This window comes from Hypanus sabinus, chromosome 7, assembly GCF_030144855.1.
Source record: "Hypanus sabinus isolate sHypSab1 chromosome 7, sHypSab1.hap1, whole genome shotgun sequence".
Taxonomy (NCBI): domain Eukaryota; kingdom Metazoa; phylum Chordata; class Chondrichthyes; order Myliobatiformes; family Dasyatidae; genus Hypanus; species Hypanus sabinus.
The window spans coordinates 178,930,328-178,953,574 of NC_082712.1; the positions used below are offsets into that span (position 1 = coordinate 178,930,328).

Sequence of the window (23,247 nt, forward strand, 5' to 3'; positions counted from 1 at the left end):
CCACTCTCCCTCTCTCTGACACAATTGTAATTGCTGTATTGGGCTTTTCCACAGCAGCTCTCAGTTCTGAACCATTCATGTGTTTGGTAATGACAACAAGAAACAAACTGAGCCGAGTGCTTCATTGAAGGGAAGTTGTTGGGTGTGAGAGCACTGACATGGTCAGGATGGGGAATGGCTCTGTTGTTGGGAGCTTCCATCTGCCTCAGCAGGAAAGCAGCTTGTAGAAGAAATGGATAGGGAAGGTTTAGGGTAGGGTTCCCAACCTGGGCTCCATGGACCTCTATGGGTATTGGTCCATGGCATCAAAAAGGTTGTGAGCCCCTGATTTAGAGGGAAATGGGATTAATCTGGGCAAATGGGACTAGTTTTGATAAGCAACTTGGTCTGTATAAATGTGTTGGGTGGAAGCACAAAGATAAATGTCCACAGTTCATTGTCAAGTTCACTGTTATGAAACATTGAACACAGAACAGCACCTCATAGGAACACGTCCCTTGGCCCACAATTTTGTGCCAAGATCGGTAATCGAATGGCTAACTAAACTAATGCAGGCACCCACCATCTCTGTGTAAAAAAAAACTTGCCCCTCACTTCTTCTTTGAAGTTACCCCCTCTCACCTTAAATACATGCCCTCCAGTATGAGACATTTCAACCCTGGGAAGAAGGTGCTGTCTGTCCACTCTAACTCTTTGAAAACTCTCTGTCAGATCTCCCCTCAGCCTCCGACCCTCCAGAGTAAACTCAAGTCTGTCCAGCCTCCCACCATCTACACGCGAGCATGTCGACAGAGATGCAAAGCAAAACACGCGGTTTTATCACAGGCACAGAGCGTCAGCTGAGCAGCTCTCACAAGAAAAGCATCAATTAAACATACACCATCATACAAGAAAAAAGACAACTATGACAATAAGAAAATAAACCATTGTAGTTCAAAGAGACCAAAGGTTTATAGTGATTCAGTTTGTGCCAGTTGGTTCATGAATCGAATGGTTGAAGGGAAATACTGTAGCTGTTCCTTAACCTGGTGGTGTTGGGCTTCAGGCTTCTGTACCTCCTGCCCGATGGTGACTATGACAAGATGGTGTGGTTCAGATGGTGGGGATCTTTGATGATGGATGAGGCAGCTCCTCCTGTAGATAGTACGGATGTTGGGGAGGATGTGCCCATGATGTATGGCTCTCTGTGGCTTTGTGGATTCTGGGGAACGATGTTCTCTCTGCAGCTTGTTCTGTTTCTGTTGATTGGCTGTACCAGACCACAAGGAGATACTTTGAAGGGCAATCTTCCATCTTGTATTCACTGCGACTCTGAATGATTCGAAGCTGCTTTGTTTATTAACCCACCATTGATCGTACATCCGGTCTCACATTGGGACACATGTTTGAGAAGCAGGTAGCTGCCGATCTCTGTCAAAGCTCCCCTGCCTTATCTCCCTGTTAACGTCACACGTGGCAGAATGAACAGCTCCTCCACCTGTACAGCTAACTCTACTGCACAACTCACTGCGCTGGTGACTGCACCTGTATTGCATGTGTGAATGCACAATAAAATGCTTTCACTAACAACAAGGGCTGAGAGTTTGATGTCTTTACTTACCCCACTAGCACTCAGACACACCCACTCTGTGTGGCCTTGGCAGTTATAAATTGTATTTATTTAGAGATTCAGCATGGTAACAGGCCCTATTGCCTCCCTGGTGCCAGGGTCTGGGATGTCTCAGATCAGGTCCATGGCATTCTCAAGGGGAGGTGTATCTCGGCACCAGTGACAGAGGTAGCCAAGGTGAGGAGGTCCTGAAGAGAGATTTTAAGGAGCTACATAGAAAGCTGAGAAACGGGATCTCCAGGATAGTAATCTCTGGATTGCTGCCTGTGCCAGGTACCGGTGGGGGTTAGAATAAGATGATCTGGCAGGTGAATGTGTGGCTGAGAAACTGGTGCAGGGGACAGGGGTTCAGATTTATGAATCATTGGGATCTCCTCTGGGGAAGGTACGATCTGTACAAAAGGGATGGAATACACCTGAGCCCGAGGGGGATCGATATCCTTGCGGGCAGGTTGGCTACAGTTGTTCAGGAGGGTTGAAACTAATTTGGCAAGGGGATGGGAACTGGAGTGATAATGCTGAGGATGAGGCAGATGGTTTACAAACAGAGACAGTGTGTAGTGATACTGCGAGCAAGGAGAGGCTGATGACAGGGCAAAATAGCCGTCAACAGGATGAGTTGCCTTGTAAAATGCAGACAAAATCAAAAAGGGTGAGTACAGGACTGGAGGTGTTATATTTGAATGTGTCCAGTATATGGAATAAGATAGAGAACTTGCGGCACAGTTACAGAATGGCAGGTATGATGTTGTAGACACACTGAATCATCGCTGAAAGAAGATTATTGCTGGGAGCTTAATGTCCAGGGATACACGTTCTCTCAAAAGCACAGACAAGAAGGCAGAGGGGGTGGCGTTGCTCTGTTGGTAAAAAATGAAATCAAATTATTAGAAAAAGGTGACATAGGGTCGGAAGGTGTTGAATCATTGTGGGTAAAGCTAAGGAACTGCAAGGGTGAAACAACCCTTTTGTGAGTTATATAAATAAATGAAAACAGTAGTAAGGATTTGGTCTACAAATTACGACGGGACATAGAAAACGTTTGCCAAAAAAACAATGTAAAATAATCATGGAAGATTTCAATATGGAGGTGGATTGGGAAAATAAAGTTGGTGCTGGATTCCAAGAGGGGGGATTTGTAAAATGCCTATGAGGTGGCTTTTCAGAGCAGCTTGCAGTTGAGTCCACGAGGGAATCAGCAGTTCTGGATTGGGTGTTGTGCAATGAACTGGAATTGATTAGAGAGCTTAAGGTAAAAGAACTGTCAGGGTAAAGTGATCATAACATGATCAAATTCATCCTGAAATTTGAGAAGGAGAAGCTAATGTCAGATGTATCATTATTACCGTGGAGTAAAGGGAATTGCAGAGGCATGAGAGAGAAGTTGACCAGAATTGATTGGAAAAGAACACTGGCAGGGATGACGACAACGCAGCAATGGCTGGAATTTCTGAAAACAATTCGGAAGACACAGGATATAGACATCCCAAAGAGGAAATAGTATTCTAAAGGCAAGACGACACAACCATGGCTAACAAGAGAAGTCAAAGCCAAGATAAAAGCTTAAGAGAGTACATATAATAGAGCAAAGATTAGTGGGAAGTTCAAGGATTGGAAAGCTTTTAAAAACCCATAGAAGGCAACCAAAAAGGTCATTAAAAAGAAAAAGATGGAATATAAAAATAAGCTAACCAATAATATTAAAGAGGATACCAAAAGTTTCTGCAGATACATAAAGTGTAAAAGAGAGGCAGATAAGCCATCTGGTCAGATGGTGTACACTCCAAAGTTCTGAAAGAGGTGACTAAAGAGATCGTGGAGGCATTGGTAATGATCTTTTAAGGATCACTAGATTCTGAAATGGCAAACACGAGAAAATCTGCAAATGCTGGAAATCCAAATTACACACATGAAATGCTGGAGGAACTCAGTAGGTCAGGCAGCATTTATGGAAAAGAGTAAACAGTTGGTTTCAGGCCAAGGCCTTCTTCTCGAGGTTCTGGAATGGTTCTGGAAGACCGGAAAATTGTAAATGTCACTCCACACTTCAAGAAGGAAGAGAGGCAGAATGAAAGGAAACTCTCGGCCAGTTATTCTGACCTCAGTGGTTGGGAAGATGTTGAAGTCAATTTTTAAGGATGTAGTTTCAGAGTACTTGGAGGCACATGATAAAATAGGCCATAGTAGGTGTGGTTTCCTTAAGGGAAAATCTTAACTGACAAATCTGTTGAAGTTCTTTGAAAAATTAGCAAGCAGAATAAGATGAAAGAGAATTGGTTGATATTGTGTATTTGGATTTTCAGAAGGCCTTTGACAAGGTGTCACACATGAGGTCGTTTAACAACTTAAGAGCCCATGGTATTACAGGAAAGATTCTAGCACGGCAGGAGGCAAAATGTGGGAATAAAGGGAGCCTTTTCTGGTTGGCTGCCAGTGACTAGTGTTGTTCCACAGGGGTCTATGTTGGGACCAATTCTTTTTACAAAGGCTGATGGAATTGATGCCTTTGTTGCAAAGTTTATGGGCGATACGAAGATAGGTGAAGGGAGAGGTAGCTGTGAGGAAGCAGAGACGTTACCGAAGGATTTAGACAGATTAGGAGAATAGGCAAAGAAGTGGCAGGTGAAAATCAGTGTCAGGAAGAGTACGGTCATGCACTTTGGCAGAAGAAATAAAAGAGTAGTCTATTTTTCTAAATGGAGAGAAAATTCAAAAATCTGAGGTGCAAAAGGACTTGGGAGTCCTTGTGCAGGATTCACTAAGGGTTAATTTGTTGGTTAAATCAATGGTGAAGAAGGCTAAAGGGATGTTATCATTCTTTTCAAGAGGACTGTGTGGAATGAGCTTCCAGTAGAAGTGGTAGAGGCAGGTTCGGTATTGTCATTTAAAGCAAAATTGGATAGGTCTATGGACAGGAAAGGAATGGAGGGTTAAGGGCTGAGTGCGGGCCAGTGAGACTAGGTGAGAGTAAGCATTCGGCACGGACTAGAACAGGCATGGGCAAACTACGGCCCGCGGGCCATATGCGGCCCGTTAAGCTTTTTAATCCGGCCCGCAGAACTTGATGAAATTATATTAATAAACCTTGTTAACGTTTTCTCCCTGCAATTCTGGCGTTTTCCCAATAGATGACGCACGCTATATACATTGACCTTTGTTGAGGTGCAGCGTATTACTCCACATTTGCGCTTTACTTTGTGACCTTGTGGCGATCCATTTCCTGGCACATCCGAACCGGCTCACAATTAGCCAGCGTTCCGGCTAAGAGAGATAGCCTGCGGGGATTTGCGAGCACAGAGCTCCGCATACCGGCGCGCTCTCCCTGCTTTGTCATTCTGCGGGTCGTTGTTGAGTTTTGGCACAGGGGACAATTGAATAAGAAGGAGCAGGACAAGTAGACCTGCATCTCCTACCGTTTTTGAAATAAAGACAGTCAGGAGGAGAGTGATGATGATAATATCTTGAAGGATAACAGAATTTTCAGTGCTTTAAAATAATAACTGTTACTATTAAAAAAAGCTGTATTTTATTCATTTAATTTTCAGTGTTTTAAAAGTCATTTCAATAAATAGCTAAATACCATGGGACTTCAAAGACAGATATTTTGTTGTAATGCATTTGTTCATTTTCAATTGAAATTAAAGCACATGTTTTCTACATATCCCATGATATTTTATTTTCTCTTATGAGGTGTATTACCAAAACACTCGGTCCATCTGCTCCTGGTCCGGCCCCCCTGTCAAATTTTAGAACCCTTTGTGGCCCTCAAGTCAAAAAGTTTGCCCACCCCTGGACTAGAAGGACTGAGATGGCCTGTTTCCGTGCTGTAATTGTTATATGGTTATATGTTATATATAGGACTAGGATATAAAAGCAAGGATGTAATATTGAGGCTTTATAAAGCACTGGTGAAGCCTCACTTGGAGTATTGTGAGTAGTTTTGGGCCCCCTGCCTTAGAAAGGATGTACTGACACTGGAGAGGGTCAAAGGAGCTTCACAAAAATGATTCCAGGATTGAACGGCTTGTCACATGAAGAACATTTGATGGCTTCAGTCCTGTATTCACTAGAATTCAGAGGAATGAGGGCTAACCTCATTGAAACCTATCAAGGTGAAAGGCCTTGATAGAGTAGGTATGGAGAGGATGTTTCCTATGGTTGGAGAGTCTAGGACCAGAAGACACAGCCTCAGAATAGAGGGGCGTCCTTTTAGAACGGAGATGAGGAGGAAATTCTTTAGCCAGAGAGTGGTGAATCTGTGGAATTCTTTGCTACAGGCAGCTGTGGAGGTCAACACTTTATGTATATTTAAAGCAGAAATTGATAGATTCTTGATTGGTCAGGGCATGAACAGATATGGGGAGAAGGCAGGAAATTGGGGCTGAGTGAAAAATTGGATCAGCCATGATGAAATGGTGGACCAGACTCACTGGGCCAAATGGCCTAATTCTGCTCCTGTATCTTATAGAATTGGACCCATGCCACTGGTGCTCTAATAACATTACACCAAACTCTACTTCCCATGTTGTAGCTATATTCTCTCCTTCTCTGTAAGCACACTATCAGATCATAATGAAGACACAGGGGACTGGGAATGCTGGAATCTGGAGCCACAAACTGTCTGCTGGAAGAACAAGACAGATGTTTCTTTACCCACTGAATCCTCCCAGCAGCTTATTCGGGGGTGATGTTGCTGTCAGGACAGCTGCTAAATTTATATTTTATTCAATTGAGCAATGCAGCATAGAATTAACCCTTCCAGCCCAGCAATCCACCTCCTAATCACAGAACAATTTACAAAGACTAATTCACCTACTAACCTGTGCATCTTTGGAATGTGGGAAGAAACCGGAGCACCCCGAGGAAACCTATGAGCTCACAGGAAGGAATGTACAAAATCCTTACAGAATTGAACTCTGAACTGGGTCGCCCTGGGCTGTAACAGCATTGTGTTGGCCATAGTGCTACTGTGGTGTATGGAAAGGTGTGGTGACCACACTGTGCTAACTTACATACAGAGTATGTAGATACGTAGAGTCCAGCCAGCTTTCTGCCGAGAGAAATCTGCCAATGATCTGGACCTAGACACGAGATTCCGAAGCTGCTGGAAATCCAGGGCAACTCACAAAATGCTGGAGGAACTGAGCAGGCCAGGAAGCGTCTCTGGAAATGAATGAAAAGTTCACACTTAATCAGGACTGGAAAGGAAGGGCCAGAAGCCAGAATAAGGTGATGGAGGATACAACCTGGCAGGTGATGGAGGGGGGAAGCAGGTGAAAGAAGTGAATGGATGAAGAAGGAAGACTCTAATTGCAATAATGTAATAATAATCTTGGTTCCTTAAGGTTGTCATAGCTGTAGGGGGGGGAGGTGGGTGGATAGTGGAGATGAGCTCCCACCATCTATTAAATGCTCCCAAAGATGTACGTCTCAAATAGCCTCTGGCATCCAAGTCCTGCTCCTGACCTTCATGATTGGCTTATTAAGCCCAGCAGAACCATTTCTATGGACGGGAGAAGGGGCAAAGATGGATTACTGGCACCTTAAAACCAGTCACTTTGGGCCGATGGGGCTCGCCAGCTGTGTTGGCAGCTCAGTGAAGAGAAAAAAGCTGATCAAACCTCCACTACCTTGTAGCTATAACCGTTCATGGGGAAGGCTTCAGGAGCAAGTGAAGAGGGAAATATCCAGAGCTGGAGTCCGTAATGCAGTCCTACACTGAGTTCAACACTGACTGGCAACTCCTGTGATGTTGCCGGTACTAAACTGTATCGGTCTCTGCCGTTCCTTTGGATTCATCAACCGCGTGGAGAGGGGGAGCCTGCTGCATGGGCAGCAGCTTCTCCTCCATATTGTACTTCCTTTGGCTTGTGTATCTAGACATTTAGCACACAATATCCACAGTCAGCCCGGACCAGCAGAAGGCCTGCTTGATAAGAATCTGGAAGTAAGGAAGAATTTAATCAAGACCTCTTTTGGATCCAAGGGTCCTTTGGAGGTCAAGATTGAGACAATAGGGCGCCACGGGAGTGTAGCCATTAGTGCAATGCTTGGGGCATCAGAGTTCAGAGTTTAATTCTGATGCCATCTGGAAGGAGTTTCATGCTGTTCCCATGATGATGTGGGTTTCCTCCGGGTGCTCCGGTTTCCTCCCACAATCCAAAGATGTGCAGGTAGTAGGTTAATTGGTCATTGTAAATTGCCCCGTGACTAAGCTAGGGGTAAATAGGTGGGCTGCTGGGCAGCACGGCTCAAAGAACAGGAAGGGCTCTGCTCTGTACCTCTAAATAAAAGTAAATGTAAATAAATAAAACTTATTGCTAAGCAATTTAACTTAGTGTTAAAAGAACAAAGAACTGGTTAAAAAATGAACTGACAGAACAAAGGAAAGGCTAAGGAAAAGCAATCGTGGTCATCTCATACTCAGAGTGGAGTTAACACAAATTCCAGTGATAACAATTAGCCTATCAAATAGCCAGATACAAGTAGTGCTACTGAGAAATCAATAAATTTCCAGCAAGATACAGAAACAACTATATGTTTCTTACAGAAAATTCACCAAGCCATTACGCATATGTAGGTGAGTATATAGAATTACAAAACAAGCATAGAAAAATGAAACTACAAAAAAAAATAATTCCACACCCCAATCCAACATCTCCTCTGGAGCAAAAACAGTAGAAAGTTCATAGGGATCACATCAGTAAAATTTATTTTAATAGTTACTACTGTGCGGTGTTTTTATATTGGAATGTTCCTACAACCATGTTAGGCAAGTGATTAACCCCTGGTGTAAACAGTGAATAGCATTAATTAGATCATGAACAACACACACAAAATGCTGGAGGAACTCAGCAGCTCAGGCAGCATCCATGGAGATGAATAAACAGTCAATGTTTCAGGCTGACTGTTCATCAAATGAGATTATGATCTTTAGTTTATAGACTGAAAGTTAACAGTGGCATTTACACAGACATAATCTGACATGTACCTGACTGGGTGTCTTTGCTTTAGATCAGTAATCTTTAAGTTCAATTTCAGTTTATTGTCTGTACACAAGTATACTACTAAATGAAACAACATCGCACCCCCCCAAGACCAAGAAGCACAGCACAGTACACACACACAACACATAAAGTAATTTTCGTAGGTAGGTCGCATCTGGAATTATTTCCAGGTAGCAGATGGATTCCTTCCACGCTGCTCTGACATATTGGGAAATCGCGTACTAGGCAAGTCACAGCAGTGGCTTGCCATTGCCTTCTGCCAGGTGAGTTTATTTTAAGAGATCACCAGCTCTTAGTAATGTAATATTACCACCAATAAATTAACAAATAATAAGATGCATTTACGAGACAAGTTATAAGTAAACAGTATAATGCTACTGGTGCTTCATTCGTGGTGAGACCTGGGTGGTGGCAGGGAGTTCAGTCGTCTCACAGTCTGAGGGAAGAAGTTGTTTCTCATCCTAAAATTCATGTCCTAATGCTAAGGTACCTCCTGCCTGATGATAGAGGGTCACAGAGATTGCTGGATGGATGGGAGGGATAACTGACAATGCTAAGGGCCCTGCATACTCAGAGGTCTTGATACATATCTCTAATGGGTGGAAAAGAAACCCTGATGGTTTTCTCAGCAGTCCTCTCAATCCTTTGTAGGGTCTTGCAATTCCCATACCAGACAATAATACAACTGGCCAGGACTCCTGTAAAATTTGGTCAGAATGGGGGGTAGGGGATCCTCATTTGCCTCAAATTCCTCAGAAAGCAGAGATGCTACTGTGCTTTCTTGACCAAAGAGATGGTGAAGTTGGCAGTATACCTGATCGGGTCTCTGTTTTCAGTCCGTAATCTTGTGGCTATGTTAAATGTCATTCATTTATAGCTTTTAGAAGTCCCTGGATCAAGACAACAAGATGCTGGAGTGAGATCCGAGGTTGGTACTGTCAGTATTGTGTTATTTCTTTATGCCTTCATGATCAATGCCAAACCACTGACTGTTTTCTTTTCTCTTCAACCACTGCGTTAGCAACACACCAGAAAGCTATCTCCAGCCAGGACAACCAGTGAAACCAGAAAACTATCTCCAGCCAAGAAGGCCGTGGAAAATAGAAAACCATCTCCTGGACCAATGGCTCTGCAGATGTCTCCTGGAAAGGTGGCGGATACATCTGTCCATCGGAAAGAAGCTGCCTCCCTGGAAGTTGGTGGACGTAGCGAGTCCAAGCCTTTGGACAAGAACCGCCATAGCACCCATGTCAAAGGGACAGAAAGTGCTTTGGCTGGTCCTACCAAGCCAAGATCTCTGGAATGCAACATAATTCCAGTGAGACCCTCCCAGGTGCTGGTCTCTGAAACCGGAGCAGTTAGAACGAGTATTGAACATGCTGTCCCTCGCCCCAGGAAGCCCTGCACAGCCGAAATCAAATCTCTGAGCTCGCAGCCCCTTCTGCGGGCCGTTTCCTGGGAGTGTCTGGAGGTGGACGGGGAGCCCCCAAGCCCCCCTCTCCAGGCCGTTGAGAGCTTCAGTTTCAATGTATTCGACAACAGCCAACTTAGAGCTTTCGACTGTAAGGAACTGCCCGTTGAACCAAAGCTGCAGAAACTCACCAAACTGCGTGAGGTAACTTCGCTGCTTGTCAAGGGCTCTCTGCCCACAGAAAGGGGTGCATGCTTTTGCCTTGGTATTTTCCTGGAGGGGGGCACTGCAGAGGGAATCCTGGAAGCAAGGCTGGGACTGCTGCCCTGACAGGGTCGTTACTCCTTGATGAACGATCAGCTGAGGTCCGGTTAAGCGAATGGCTAGAACCCTTGCTCTGGTTCCTCCTTTGTCACTGTCTGCATGTACAAATGCTGTCACTTTGTGCACTCCTTTCTCGACAAATCACTTTGCTGCAGTCATGTTCTTGCCTGGCAACGAGCTCACGCTTCCTTTAACCACTTCTAGAACGTAGAGATCTTTACACAGAGAGTGGTGGGTGTGTGGAACACACTGCCAGGGGCGTTGGTAGAGGCAGATACCTTAGGGGCATTTAAGAGACTCTTACATAGGCACGCGGATGAAAGGAAAGTCCTCGGAGTGGGGGATGAGCAGGGCATGCAGTGCTTAGCTCAGGGTGTACGTTGTATAAAGATGCTGCAGTAACTGTCGATTTCTGAATCTACCTCATCATGGCCCAAGTTCAGGTTTAATTGTCATTCAACCATACAGATGAATACAGCCAAATAAAACAGCGTCACTCCAGGGCCAAGGAATAAAATGCAGTATCAACAATCACACACAGCACATCTAGCATAATTATGGTAATAGAAAACATAGTTGCAAAAAATAATAATAATAATAATATAAAAAATAATAATGATACAGCACAAGTCCCTAAGTGTCAGCCTGTAGATTGATGGTGCGTGGATGTTGTCCTGGAGCCATGTTTCTGTAAGAACAATCCGTAGTAGTTCCTCATCTTGTGCAAATGCAGCCACTTGCTCAATTTTCTATTTAACCACAATTTTCTGTTGGTTGAATTTTCAATTCAATTTTCTATTGGCGTACTCGTATGGATGGTGTGCAACGTTTTCCGCCGTGCCTTGGTTCATGTGACAATTTAAAAACCAATTACCAAGCACCTGCACATGGGTTAAATTTAGGCCAATGAGACTGGTTTAGATGGCTAGCTTGGTCAGCATGGACCAGTTGGGCCGAATGGCCTTTAACAACATTGTGTGGCTCTAGGCCTTATGCTTGAGCAAGAAAATACTTTAGAAGACAGAGAAAATCGCAAGATGATATGATATAAATAATAATGTTTAGATGCACAATTTTGCACATCAGAAATGGCCACAATTGGATCCAGTCTTAGGTTCAAATCATTCACTGAACTCCCATTTCCCCACATAATAGGTACTGGATTGAAATTATTTTCTCTCTCTCTTCCTTCCTCCTTTTTTCCCCCTCATTACCCCTCTCCTCCTCTCCTCATCTTTCTCTCTCTCTCTCTCCCCCTCTGTCTATTTTCTCCTTTTTTCCTCTGTATTTCTTTCCTCACTCTCTCCCCTTTCTTCTTGTCTCTCTCTCTCTCCCCCTCTGTCTTTCTGTTCCCCTCTCTCATCTTCCCATTCCCTTTCTCTCCCCATTTGTCTCCCCCTCCCTCTCTTTCTACCCACTTGCCTCATGTCACTCTCACCCTCTCCTTGCTCTCTTCATCCTCCAAATTTCCCCTTTCTTCCTCATTTAGCCCTCTCCTCCCCACTCCCTCCCAGCTGCTCTCCAATCCTCCAAGTAATATACCTCTTGTATATCTGATTTTGTATAGCAGCTTGTTAGAGTGCATGCGATTTGGACTGTCGTTTGCTAACACTGATGTTCACGCAACACCAGGATGAAGGAATAGGTGGAGAGTGGGAATGTAGTCTGCTGCATGATGTTCCCACACATCTGTTGATACGATTTTTACACAATTGTGAAATCTTCACAATGCCATTAAATGGCAAACTATCTTTGACAAACTTTCTGCATCTCTTTACTTCTGTGGCTCTCCCTTGGTCAGGGTCGACCATGTGTGTTACATCCTGGCTGTCTATGTGATACAGAGAGTAAGCTGTTGCTCGTGAAGCAGGCTGTCCCTCTCCACAAAGTGAATGAATCCAAAGGTTCAGGAGGATGATTCCAGGAAAGAAGGGGTTAACATATCAGGAACATTCGGCAGCTTTGGACCTGTACTCACTGGAATTGAGAAGAATGCATCAGGATCTCATTGAAAGCTACTGAATGTTGAAAGGGCTAGATGGGGTGGAAGTGGAGAGGATGTTTCCTCTAGTGGGGGCTGTCCAGAACTAGAGGGCACAGTCTCAAAATTGAGGAGCAATCTTTTAGAACAGAGATAGGGAGGAATTTTTTTAGCCAGTGTGTAGTGAATCTGTGGAATGCTCTGTCACAGACTGCCGTGGAGGTCAAGTCTGTGGATATATTAAGGCGGAGGTTGATTGTTTCCTGATTGGTCAGGGCATCAAAGGGTATGGCAAGAAGCAGGTGTATGAGTTTGAGGGGGATCCAGGATCAGCTGTGATGAAGTGGCAGAGCAGACTCGATGGGCTGAATGGCCTAATTCTGCTCCTATATCTTATGGGCTTAAAGGAATGGCAGAGACCAATACAGTTTGGCACCAGCAGCATTGCAGGAGTTGCCAGTCAGCGTTGAACTCACTGCCTCAGTGACTCCAGCTCCAGATTTTTTCTTGGGGTTTACTCTCGAAGGCTTCCCCATGAGTGGGTATAGCCACAAGGCAGCAGAGGTTGGAGATCATGTTTTCCATGTCCTAGATGAGCTGCCAACCATGGCTGACACATCCCATCTGCCCAAAACAATTGGTTTTAAAGAGCCAGTAACCCACCTTTGCCCCTTCTCCTGTCAGTATCCGCTGGGCATAGTAGCTATGCCAGGCATGAAGGCCAGAAGCTGGAATTGGTTGTCAGAGGCTATTTGGGACACATACCTCTGGGACCATTTACAGGTAGTGGGAGCTTATCCCTGTTATTCCCCCAGCAATAACAACCTTAAGGAACACTTTACACTATAAATTGTAATTGGAATGAGTTCTAATTTGTGTCACAGATCGATGTGTCATAAGCTGTCTGTGTTAAACCCTCGGGTATCAATCTAGACAAACATCCCTTTAGAACAGAGATGAGGAGGAACTTCTTTAACCAGATGGTGGTGAATTTGTGGAATTCATTGCACAGGTGGCTGTGGAGGCCAAGTCACTGGGTATATTTAAGGCAGAGGTTGATAGGTTCTTGGGGATCAAAGATTATGGGGAGAAGGCAAGAGAATGGAGTTGAGTGGCATAATAAATTAGTCATGATGGAATGGCAGAGCAGATTCAGTGGGCCAAATGGCCTAATTCTGCTCCTATGTGCAGCTTCAAACCAGGAATCTGATTGAAATGGGCCAAGTACTCTGTAGCTAAAGCATAAAGATGTCAAAGGCAGCTTATACTCTGGTGTGATATATACAGCTGTTCTTATGGTCATTCTAAGGATTTTTTTCCGCAATATCTGTAGGGCAGTTATCGAGCAATAGATTCAGAATTTTAGTCTAGTTCTGCACTAGCTATTTTGCGTGGACAAGAATCGCACTGCCTCACTTAAATGAAGGCAAAATAACTCCTAATTCCAGAAACAATACTGCTGCCCCTCCCAAGCAAGAGAGATAAAAGCATTGTTTCTGTTTGACCAGGAGAATAAACTGATGCGGAACCAAAACCTGTCAGCACAGAGATTACCCGACCTCAGTGAGACCAACGAACAGGAGAGAGGTAAAAGGCGAGGCTGAGTGTGTGTGTGTGTTTGTTTGTGTGTGTGTGTGTGTGTGTAAAACTGTGTTTGTGTGTGTGTGTGTGTGTGTGTGCGCACGTGTGCATGTGTGTTTGTGTGTGTATGTGTGTATGCACGTGTGCATGTGTGTTTGTGTGTGTGTGTGTGAGTGTGTGTGTGTCTGTATCTGTGTGTATGTGTGTGTGAGTTGTGTGTGTGTCTGTATCTGTGTGTATGTGTGTCTGTGTGTGTGTGTGCACGTGTATGTGTGTGTGTTTGTATGTGTGTGTGTCTGTATCTGTGTGTATGTGTGTCTAAGTGTGTGTGTGTGTGTGTGTGTATGTGTGTCTGAGTGTGTGTGTATGTATACACATGCACTTGTTTATGTGTGCTACGGAATGTGATGTGAGTTACTGAATGAACATTAGGGCATCTGTGTGTCTGTGAGAGAGAGAGAGAATGTGTGTGTGACTATGTGTGTCTGAGTGTGTGTGTCTGTGTGTGGGTCTGTGCTTGTATGTGTATGTGAGTGTGTGTGTGTTTCTGTCTGTGAGTGTGTGTGAGAGTCTGAATGTGTGCGTGTATGTGTGTGTGAGAGAGAGTGTGTGTCTGAGTGTGTGTGTGTGTGTGTGTGTGTGTCTGAGTGTGTGTGTTTCTGTGTGTGTGTGTGTGTCTGTGTGTGTGTGTGTTTCTGTGTGTGTGTGTGTGTGTGTGTGTGAGAGAGTGTGTGTGTGTGTTTGTGTGTGTGTGTGAGAGAGAGAGTGTGTGTGTTTGTGTGTGTGTGTGAGAGAGTGTGTGTGTATGTGAGAGAGAGTGTGTGTGTGTGTGTGTGTGTATGTGTGTGTCTGAGTGTGTGTGTGTGTCTGAATGTATGAGTGTGTGAAACAGTTGGATCTGTGCTGTGACAGCCCATGGGTTTTATTTGATCCAGTGTTGTGCGTGAGCTGCTAATGGGAAACATTGCCCACTGTGCGTAGGAGGCTCCTCTCATTAGATGAGCAATGTGAGTTCCAGAGAATAAAAATTTTTTATTATTTTTGCCCTTTGCAAATGTGATTACTGCTGCTGGTTTGACTGTGCTGGCACCGCACTGGGACTGTGAGACATGGAGTTGTGAACTCTGCCCTCTCTATTCTCTGTAACCCCAATGCTAACCCCGTGACCATCAGCGAGTTTAATGTCCGCCACGCTTGCATTGAGGGAGGGTCGTCTCGGGCTGGACTCGCACAGGGTAATAGCCAAACCCTTTCTGATTGACATTCTGGCAGGTCTGTCAGCAGAGAAACATCTCTTCTTGCTCCTGTCATCAGGAAGGAGGTACAGGAGCCTCAGGACTCACGCCACCAGGTTCAGGAACAGTTATTACCCCTCAACCATCAGGCTCCTGATCCAGAGGAATTAACTTCACTTGCCCAGCCCCTGAACTGTTCCCACAACCTGTGGTCTAATCTTCAAAGAGTCTTCATCTCATTTTCCTGAGAATGAGATGGCCCTCTCACCCCATATCCTGGTTTGTGTGAATGCTGTGTAATTTGTTACCGTTACAGTGCCAAGAAATAGCAGACGACACACTGCATACATTTAAAGGAATTATATTTATGAATGTTAACTTAACGGTTAGTAAAGAAATGAAAGAGAAAACGAAAAGGGCCCATTGTAATGCAACATTCAAATATGGACAGGTTGTTGATCAGCTCTTCCAAAAACTCATCCTCCATAAACCTCCACACCTTGCTGCATCGAATCAGGGTCCCCACTGGCTCAAATCCTACCAGTGGTCCTCTCCCACCAGTCAAAGACCCCAGCTCAGCCCAGTGTCAGGCACACAACACGAAATCCCATCCCCTTCACTGGACGGCTCACATTCCAAAGCACCCGTTATCTCTCACCATAACCCAGACACTGCTTCTACAGAAAGACCATCACGTTAGCAGTGAAACCTTTCCCAGGTTATTTTGAATTTGCACAGCCTTTTGCACATGGGTTGTTTGTCTCTCCTGTTGGGTGCGGTCTTTCATTGATTCTCTTATGGTTCTTTGTACTTACTGTGAATGCCCACAAGAAAATGAATCTCAGAGTTGTGTATGGTGGCATATATGTAGTTTGATAATAACTTTGTTTTTCGAAGGTCCGTCACCCGTCCCATGCCCTGCAGCCAATGGCACCCACGGCAGCTCCGATGCCACACCCAGCATTCCCGACTCTCTGCTGCGGAAGCTGAAGGTACAGAGGGCGCTGCCTGTAGGGTAAGAGATTGCATTTTCTTGGTAATCGTCTCTGTTACTGTTAAATACTGAAAGGCCTATATTTAGTGGACATGGAGAGGATGTTTCCAATGGTGGGTGAGTCTAGGACCTGGGAGCACACTCAGAATAGAGGGGCATCCATTTCAAAGAGAGACAAGGAGGAATTTCTTCAGCCAGAGGGTGGTGAATCTGTGGAATTCATTGCCACAGACAGCTGTGGAGGCCAAGTCACTGGGTGTATTTAAGGCAAAAGTTGATTGGTTCTTGATTAGTCAAGGCATCGGCAGTTAAGGGGGGTAAGTCAGGAGAATAGGGTTGAGTGGAATAATGAATCAGCCATGATGGAATGGTGAAGCAGACTCGATGGGCCAAATGGCCTGATTCTGCTCCTGTACCATATGGTCTAAGTGACAATATCTGTCCACTCTGCAAGCTTCCTTGAACTTGTTTGCAATGGTGCAAATTACTTTAGTCTATAAACAACACACACAAAATGCTGGAGAAACTCAGCAGGCCAGGCAGCATCTATGGACAAAAGTACAGTTGATGTATCGGGCCGAAACCCTTTGGCAGGACTGGAGAAAACAAGCTGAGGAGTGGATTTAAAAGGTGTGGTGGGGGAGAGGGGAGAGAAACACCAGGTGATGGGTGAAACCTGGAGGGGGAGGGATGAAGTAAAGAGCTGAGTAGTAGATTGGTGAAAGAGACAGAAGGCCCATGTTACTCAGGTCTGGTGTGCAGGCAATGTGAGAATTCAGTCTCCACACATTACTCGGGTCTGATGGGTTACTGTGACTCTCCCCCTGGTGTGAAGGCAATGGGGGGGATTCAGTCTCCACACGTTACTCAGATCCCATGGGTTACTGTGAATCTCCCCCCGGTGTGGATTCAGTCTCCACACGTTACTCAGATCCCATGGGTTACTGTGAATCTCCCCCTGATGTGGAGGCAATGTGAGGATTCAGTCTCCACACATTACTCGGATCCCATGGGTCACTACAAGGTGGGGTTTACAGGGTTGCCTGCAAAATTCAAAGTAAATTAATTATCAAAGTTCCTATATTGCACCATATACAACACAGTGATTTGTTTCCTTGTGGGCTTACTGAGAAAAATCCAAGACCCTTAATAGAATCAATGAAAGACTGCTCCCAACAGGGCAGACAAATGACCAGTGTGCAAACGACAATAAACTGTGATAATACAAAGAGAAAGAAATAATAATAATAAATAAATAAGCAATAACTATTGAGAACATGAGATGAAGATTCCTTGAAGGTGTGTCCACAAACCAGTAGGGTTTAGACTAGAGTTGCAGGGGGATGGGAACCAGTGTCTGGCACAGTTAGTGGAGGGGTTGTGGAAGCTGGTGTTGGTAAAACCCCAGACAAAGTGAAGAATCGAAAGATTGAGCGTTTTGCAACTGGTGTCCTGAACTGCCAATATTCAAATGAAAGAAATATCGTAGGAAGGGTGATGATAGTGCTGAAGATGAGGTAGGTGATTTACAAACAGAGGCACTGTGTAGTGAGGAGAGGCTGTTGACTGGGCAAATTTGCAGACAGCAGGATGAGTTGCAATGTAAAAGGCAGACAAAATCAAGAAGGGTGAATACAGGACTGAAGGCGTTGTATCTGAATGTGCACAGTTTCTGGAATAAGGTCGATGAACTTGCAGCACAGTTACAGAATGACAGGTATGATGTTGTAGGGGTCACTGCAAGATGGCTGAAAGAAGATTATAGCTGGGTGCTTAATGTCCAAGGATACGCATGGTATTGAAAGGACAGGCAGGAAGGCAGAGGGAATGGTGTTGCTCTGTTCATAAAAATTGAAATCAGAACATTAGAAAAAGGTGACATAGGGTCAAGATGTGTTGAATCTTTATGGATGGAGCTAAGAAACTGCAAGGATAAAAAGACCCTGATGGTATTTGTATACAGATTCTAAATAGTAGATTGTGGCTTACAAATTACACTGGGAAATGGAAAGTACATGCCAGAAAGGCAATGTTACAACAGTTATGGGGAACTCAGTATACAGGGAGTTTGAGAAAATCAGGTTGGTGCTGGATTCCAGGAGGGGAATTTCCAGAGTCCCTATGAGATGGCTTTTTAGAGCAGCTCCTCATTGATCTCACTAAGGGATCAGCTATTCTGGATTTGGTGTTGTGCAATAAGACCATAAGATATAAGAGCAGAAGTAGGCCATTTGGCCCATCGAGTCTGTTCCGCCATTCAATCATGGGCTGATATAATTCTTCCAGTCATCCCCACTCCCCTGCCTTCACCCCATACCTATTGATGACTTGGCTAATCAAGAACCTATCTATCTCTGCCTTAAATACACCCAATGGCTTGGCCTCCACAGCCACTCATGGCAACAAGTTACACAGATTTACCACCCTCTGACTAAAGTAATGAACCAGAATTGATTAGAGAGCTTAAGGTAAAAGAACCCCTGAGAGGAGAGTGATCATAATATTATAGGATTCCCTCTATATTTGAGAAGGAGCTAAAGCCAGATGTATCAGTGGAGTAAAGGGAATTACGGAGACACGAGAGTGAAGTTGGCTAAAGTTGATTGGAAAAGAACACTGGCAGGGATGACGGTAGGGCAGCAGTGGCTGGAATGTCTGGAAGCAATTCAGAAGGCACAGGATATATCCATCCCAAAAGGGAAAAAGTATTCTAAAGGAAAGATGGCACACCCGTGGCTAACAAGAGAAGTCAAAGCCAACATAAAAGCCAAAGAGAGGGCATATAATAGAGCAAAGATTAGTGGGAGTTAGAGGATTGGGAAGCTTTTAAAAACCAACAGAAGACAACTAAAATTCTCATTAAGAAGGTAAAGATAGAATAAAAAAGTTAAGTAGCCTACAATATTAAAAGAGATACCAAACATTTCTTCAGATATATAAAGTGTAAAAGAGAAGTGAGAGTGAATATCGGACCACTGGAAAACGATGCTGAAGAGGTACTAATGGGGGACAAGGAAATGACAGATGAACTGAATAAATATTTTACACCAGCCTTTGAAGAAGTAACAAGCAGGATAAAGAAAGGAAAACCAGTTGATGTTGTGTACGTACATTTTCAGAAGGGTTTTGACCAGATGCCACACATGAGACAGCTTAAAAAGTTACGAGCCAATGATATTACAGGAAATATTCTAGCCTGGATAAAACAGTACTGATTAGCAGGAGGCAAAGAGTGGGAATATATGGAGCCTTTTCTAACTGGCTGTCATTGACTAGTGGTGTTCTTCAAGGGTATGTATTGGGACCGATTCTTTTTACATTATATGTCAATGATTTGGATGATAGAATTTGGCTTTGTTCTACTTCCGCAAAGATACCTGCCCCTCCACCTATCATTACATTGTCTGCAAACTTTGCAGTAAAGCCTTCAATTCATATGAGGTGCTGCCCTGCAATTTCATGTTTGGACTTAAGTGCCAGGCAGCATCTGTGCAGAGAGAAAGCTGGGAAATGTCTGTTCAGAGAGAAAACCAGGAAATGTCTGTTCAGAGAGAAAACTAGACAGCGTCTGTTCAGAGAGAAAACCAGGCAGTGTCTGTTCAGTGAGAGAACCAGACAGCGTCTGTGTGGAGAGAAAACTGGGCAGTGACTGTGTAGAGAGAAAACCGGGCAGAGTCTGTGTGAAGAGAAAACCAGACAGCGTCTGTGTGGAGAGAAAACCAGGCAGCGTCTCTTCAGAGAGGAAACCAGGCAGTGTCTGTTCAGAGAGAAAACCAGACAGTGTCTGTGTGGAGAGAAAACCAGACAGCGTCTGTGTGGAGAGAAAACCAGGCAGTGTCTGTTCAGAGAGAAAACCAGGCAGCGTCTGTTCAGAGAGAAAACCAGGCAGCGTCTGTTCAGAGAGAAAACCAGACAGTGACTGTGTGGAGAGAAAACCAGACAGTGTCTGTTCAGAGAGAAAACCAGACAACGTCTGTGTGGAGAGAAAACCAGATAGCGTCTGTGTGGAGTGAAAACCAGGCAGTGTCTGTTCAGTGAGAGAACCAGACAGCGTCTGTGTGGAGAGAAAACTGGGCAGTGACTGTGTAGAGAGAAAACCGGGCAGAGTCTGTGTGAAGAGAAAACCAGACAGCGTCTGTGTGGAGAGAAAACCAGGCAGCGTCTCTTCAGAGAGGAAACCAGGCAGTGTCTGTTCAGAGAGAAAACCAGACAGTGTCTGTGTGGAGAGAAAACCAGACAGCGTCTGTGTGGAGAGAAAACCAGGCAGTGTCTGTTCAGAGAGAAAACCAGGCAGCGTCTGTTCAGAGAGAAAACCAGGCAGCGTCTGTTCAGAGAGAAAACCAGACAGTGACTGTGTGGAGAGAAAACCAGACAGTGTCTGTTCAGAGAGAAAACCAGACAACGTCTGTGTGGAGAGAAAACCAGATAGCGTCTGTGTGGAGAGAAAACCAGGCAGTGTCTGTTCAGTGAGAGAACCAGACAGCGTCTGTGTGGAGAGAAAACTGGGCAGTGACTGTGTAGAGAGAAAACCGGGCAGAGTCTGTGTGAAGAGAAAACCAGACAGCGTCTGTGTGGAGAGAAAACCAGGCAGCGTCTCTTCAGAGAGGAAACCAGGCAGTGTCTGTTCAGAGAGAAAACCAGACAGTGTCTGTGTGGAGAGAAAACCAGACAGCGTCTGTGTGGAGAGAAAACCAGGCAGTGTCTGTTCAGAGAGAAAACCAGGCAGCGTCTGTTCAGAGAGAAAACCAGGCAGCGTCTGTTCAGAGAGAAAACCAGACAGTGACTGTGTGGAGAGAAAACCAGACAGTGTCTGTTCAGAGAGAAAACCAGACAACGTCTGTGTGGAGAGAAAACCAGATAGCGTCTGTGTGGAGAGAAAACCAGGCAGTGTCTGTTCAGAGAGAGAACCAGGCAGCGTCTGTGTGAAGAGAAAACCAGACAGCGTCATTTCAGAGAGAGAACCGGACAGCGTCTGTGTGGAGAGAAAACCAGGCAGCGTCTGTTCAGAGAGAAAACCAGGCAGTGTCTGTGTGGAGAGAAAACCGGGCAGTATCTGTGTAGAGAGAAAACCAGGCAGCGTCTGTTCAGAGACAAAACCAGGCAGCGTCTGTTCAGAGAGAAAACCAGGCAGTGTCTGTGTGGAGAGAAAACCGGGCAGAGTCTGTGTGAAGAGAAAACCAGACAGCGTCTGTTCGGAGAGAAAACCAGGCAGTGTCTCTTCGGAGAGTAAAGCAGGCAGTGTCTGTTCAGAAAGAAAACCAGGCAGTGTCTGTTCAGAGAGAAAACCAGACAGTGTCTGTGTGGAGAGAAAACGAGGCAGCGTCTGTGTGGAGAAAAAGCCAGACAGCGTCTGTGTGGAGAGAAAACAAGGCAGCGTCTGTGTGGAGAGAAAACCAGGCAGTGTCTGTTCAGAGAGAAAACCAGGCAGCGTCTGTTCAGAGAGAAAACCAGGCAGCGTCTGTTCAGAGAGAAAACCAGACAGCGTCTGTGTGGAGAGAAAACCAGATAGCGTCTGTGTGGAGAGAAAACCAGGCAGTGTCTGTTCAGAGAGAAAACCAGACAGCATCTGTGTGGAGAGAAAACCTGGCAGTGTCTGTGTGGAGTGAAAACCGGGCAGTGTCTGTGTAGAGAGAAAACCGGGCAGAGTCTGTGTGGAGAGAAAACCAGGCAGCGTCTCTTCAGAGACAAAACCAGGCAGCGTCTGTTCAGAGAGAAAACCAGGCAGCGTCTGTTCAGAGAGAAAACAAGGCAGCGTCTGTGGAGAGAGAACCAGACAGCGTCTGTGTGGAGAGAGAACCAGACAGCGTCTGTGTGGAGAGAAAACCGGGCAGTGACTGTGTAGAGAGAAAACCGGGCAGAGTCTGTGTGAAGAGAAAACCAGACAGCGTCTGTGTGGAGAGAAAACCAGACAGCGTCTGTTCGGAGAGAAAACAAGGCAGCGTCTCTTCAGAGAGAAAACCAGGCAGTGTCTGTTCAGAGAGAAAACCAGACAGTGTCTGTGTGGAGAGAAAACCAGACAGCGTCTGTGTGGAGAGAAAACGAGGCAGCGTCTGTGTGGAGAAAAAGCCAGACAGCGTCTGTGTGGAGAGAAAACAAGGCAGCATCTGTGTGGAGAGAAAACCAGGCAGCGTCTGTTCAGAGAGAAAACCAGGCAGCGTCTGTTCAGAGAGAAAACCAGACAGCGTCTGTGTGGAGATAAAACCAGATAGCGTCTGTGTGGAGAGAAAACGAGGCAGTGTCTGTTCAGAGAGAAAACGAGGCAGTGTCTGTTCAGACAGGAAACGAGGCAGTGTCTGTGTGGAGAAAACCAGGCAGCGTCTGTTCAGAGAGAAAACCAGGCAGTGTCTGTTCAGAGAGAGAACCAGGCAGCGTCTGTGTGGAGAGAAAACCAGATAGCGTCTGTTCAGAGACAGAACCAGACAGCGTCTGTGTGGAGAGAAAACGAGGCAGTGTCTGTTCAGAGAGAAAACCAGGCAGTGTCTGTTCAGAGAGAAAACCAGGCAATGTCTGTGTGGAGAGAAAATGAGGCAGTGTCTGTTCAAGGAGCAAACCAGGCAGTTTCTGTGTGGAGAGAAAACCAGGCAGCATCTGTGTGGAGAGAAAACCAGGCAGCGTCTGTGTGGAGTGAAAACCAGGCAATGTCAGTTCGGAGAGAAAACCAGGCAGCGTCTGTGTGCAGAGATAACCAGGCAGCGTCTGTGTGGAGAGAAAATGAGGCAGTGTCTGTTCAGGGAGAAAACCAGGCAGGGACTGTGTGGAGAGACAACCAGACAGTGTCGGTTCTGAGAGAAAACCAGACAGTGTCAGTTCAGAGAGAAAACCAGACAGTGTCTGTTCAGAGAGAAAACCAGGCAGCATCTGTGTGGAGAGAAAACCAGATAGTGTCTGTGTGGAGAGAAAACCAGGCAGTGTCTGTTCAGAGAAAAAAACAGACCTCATCTGTGCAGAGGGAAAACCAGGCAGCGTCTGTTCACAGAGAAAACCAGGCAGCGTCTGTTCAGAGAGAAAACCAGGCAGCGTCTGTGTGGAGAGAAAACCAGACAGCGTCTGTTAAGAGAGAAAACCAGGAAGCGTATGTTCAGAGAGAAAACCAGGCAGCGTCTGT

At 45.3% G+C, this 23,247-nt stretch overlaps 1 protein-coding gene across 1 annotated transcript in view; it reads left to right on the forward strand.

The window, feature by feature from the left end:
• The window catches only part of mrvi1 (murine retrovirus integration site 1 homolog), a 619,638-nt gene that overhangs the window by 300,239 nt on the left and 296,152 nt on the right, over positions 1-23,247 (forward strand). Inside the window, exons 30-33 of the mRNA XM_059976243.1 lie at positions 9,494-9,544; positions 9,638-10,231; positions 13,841-13,919; positions 16,046-16,163. Of these exons, the coding sequence (XP_059832226.1) occupies positions 9,494-9,544; positions 9,638-10,231; positions 13,841-13,919; positions 16,046-16,163 (842 nt within the window). The remainder of the gene's footprint in view (positions 1-9,493; positions 9,545-9,637; positions 10,232-13,840; positions 13,920-16,045; positions 16,164-23,247) is intronic.